The following is a 2580-nucleotide window of genomic DNA, read 5'->3' as shown; positions in this document are numbered from 1 at the left end:
TGAAGCAAAAGGCAAAATTACACTGGCTAAGAGAAGGAGATATGAACTCTTCCTACTTTCATGCTTGTATCAGGCAACAAAGAATTCAAAATAGAGTGTGTTATATTCAGGGACAGAATGGTACTATGATTGAGGATCCTGAGAGTATTGTTGCTGCGTTCTGTGAAATTTTATAAAGAGCTACTTGATTCTCATAAGCCAGTTGAACAGGTCCTGCACCCTATTGTTATTCAAGAAGGCAAAACTCTTTCAGCTGATCAGAAGAGTAATTTGTGTAGGCCATTTACAGTAGAGGATGTGAAGACAGCTCTTTGGAGTATTGAAGATGGCAAAGCCCCGGGGCCAGACGGATTCTCAAGCAAATTCTTTAAGGCAACTTGGGATATCACTAATGGGGACATATGTTCTGCCGTTTTGGATTTCTATGCAAGTGGTAAGATGCTTAAACAAATAAATGCTACTAGACTTACTCTGATTCCTAAAGTTGATAATCCTAGCCTTGTTTCTCAATTTCGGCCAATTGCGTGTTGTAATGTGATATATAAAATCATCTCAAAGCTCTTGTGTAATAGATTGAAAGAGGTTCTTCCTAGCCTAATTGATGAAGCTCAGGGAGCCTTTGTAGCTGGGAGGTCTATTATGGTTAACATTTTAATTTGTCAAGACATGCTCAAGGATTATGCAAACAAGAGGAAATCCCCAAGATGTACAATTAAAGTAGATTTGAGGAAAGCGTATGATACTATGCAGTGGAGTTTTATTAGAGATATGCTTTCTTGGCTGGACTTTCCTGAGCAGTTTATCAAGTGGATAATGGATTGTGTTAGTACTCCATGTTTTTCTCTTATGATTAATGTTGGCATCCATGGCTTCATTAAAGGGCAAAGAAGAATACGACAAGGAGATCTGTTGTCTCCTCTACTTTTTGTGATCGTAATGGAGTATCTTACTAGGTTGTTGAAGAAAGTTGGGAAAGAAACAAAGTTCAAGTTCCACTATAGATGAAAGCCCTTGAAGCTCAATCACCTAATTTTTGCTGACAATCTCATGTTGTTTTCCTATGGCAACATGAATTCAGTTTCTTACCTCATCAGAGCTTTAAAGATTTTTGGTCGAGTTTCTAGGTTGGAGGCTAATGTTGAAAAAACAGCCATCTTTTTTGGAAATGTGCGAGACAGGGTGGTGAAAGAGGATATTTTGAATTGCTCTGGTTTTATTAATGGTTCTGCTCCTTCTAAATACTTGGGGATCCCTCTCAATTCTAGACATCTCAGGCTTGCTAATTTTGATGTGCTGATGGACAAGATGCTTCATAAGCTCACCTGTTGGTCCTCTAGGAACCTCTCTTATGCTGTCAGGGTTACTTTGGTGAATTCTATTCTGATTAGTTTACATTCGCACTGAGCACAATGCATTCTCTTACCTAAAGTTGTCATTGATAAAATTAATCAGCTTTGTAGAGGTTTTATCTGGGAAGGATCATCCATTCTTTCTAAAGCTCCACCTCTAGCTTGGAGTTGGGTATGCTCTCCTAAGAAGATGGGTGGTTTGGGAGTTAGAGACTATGAGAATTGGAATATGGCAGCATTGGGGAAGTATATCTAGAAAATTGCAAAGAAGAAAGAATCGTTGTGGATAAAATGGGTTCATAATGTTTACATTAAAGAGAGAGACTGGTGGTCTTACAGTCCTAAGAAAGGGGATGGTTGGGCCTAGAAGAAAATGTGCAAAGTGAAGGAGATTTTGAAAGATGGTTTCACCTGACGGGGCTAGATGGACAATAAGTATGCCATCTCAGAGGTTTATAAGTGGCTGCAAGGTGAGAAAGAGAAGGTAGATTAGAGTGTTTGGGTTTGGAACAGATATAATGTCCCTAAACATTCTTTTATTGCCTGGCTGGCTGTGTGGGGAAGGCTAAGAACTAGAGAGCAACTATTTCGGTTTGGAGCTTGTGACAGCAGCCTGTGCCTTCTTTGTGGTGAGAACACTGAGAACAAGCAACATCTTTTTTTTGAGTGTGCTTACAGCAGACAGTGCATTGCTAGTATTAGCTCGTGGTTGCAGATTATTGAGCAGGCTTTCAATATTGATACTTCATGGAAGGATTGGAAGAAGGCTGTGAAGGACCCCATCAAAAGAAGAGTCTGTTTTACTGGTCTAGCTGCTGTGGTTTATTATATTTGGTGGGCCAGAAATTCTGCATTATGGAATAAAGCTGTTCCTATTCCTAATTTGGTTTGCAGAAAGATAGGTGCTGAGGTTATTGATAGATGTCATCAGATGGTGAGCAAGAAATGGAGACAGCAGCAGTGCAAGTGGCTTTATGATGATTTAAGGAAGAATTGTCCCCTGTAATTTGTTGTGCAGCTTTTAGGTTGTTGTTTTTTCTCCCTTCTTTTTTGTGGTTGTTTGGCTCGTTTGATGGGTCGTTGTAGTTTGGGTTGTAAGGGCTTGCCCTTTTCTCTTTTGGTAATAATATTTGCTTACTTGCCAAAAAAAAAACGAATAAGTTTTGTACTAAAATGGCCTTAAAGAAAAAGAAATCAATGAGCTTAGTTATTTGTATTTGTATTTCATTTA

At 39.0% G+C, this 2580-nt stretch overlaps 1 protein-coding gene across 1 annotated transcript; it reads left to right on the top strand.

Moving 5' to 3' along the window:
• The first annotated feature begins 1068 nt into the window (after positions 1-1068).
• Positions 1069-2355, top strand: LOC110716970. Its single transcript, XM_021895623.1, has 3 exons — positions 1069-1368; positions 1453-1595; positions 2028-2355. The coding sequence occupies exons 1-3, from the start codon at positions 1069-1071 to the stop codon at positions 2353-2355; spliced, it is 771 nt and encodes a 256-aa protein (XP_021751315.1).
• Positions 2356-2580: the final 225 nt, after the last annotated feature.

This window comes from Chenopodium quinoa, unplaced genomic scaffold (genome assembly GCF_001683475.1).
Source record: "Chenopodium quinoa cultivar QQ74 unplaced genomic scaffold, ASM168347v1, whole genome shotgun sequence".
Classification (NCBI taxonomy): Eukaryota; Viridiplantae; Streptophyta; class Magnoliopsida; order Caryophyllales; family Amaranthaceae; genus Chenopodium; species Chenopodium quinoa.
Note: the sequence above shows the minus strand (reverse complement) of the source record. Positions and strands in the feature narration are given on the sequence as shown.

Bases quoted from the DNA above. Each gene is read 5' to 3' on its own strand.
- LOC110716970 (XM_021895623.1), top strand. From the start codon at position 1,069: ATGAATTCAGTTTCTTACCTCATCAGAGCTTTAAAGATTTTTGGTCGA. The intron at 1,369-1,452 runs GTGAATTCTATT...AAAATTAATCAG, and splicing joins ATGCTGTCAGGGTTACTTTG to CTTTGTAGAGGTTTTATCTG. The intron at 1,596-2,027 runs GTATATCTAGAA...GTGTGCTTACAG, and splicing joins AATATGGCAGCATTGGGGAA to CAGACAGTGCATTGCTAGTA.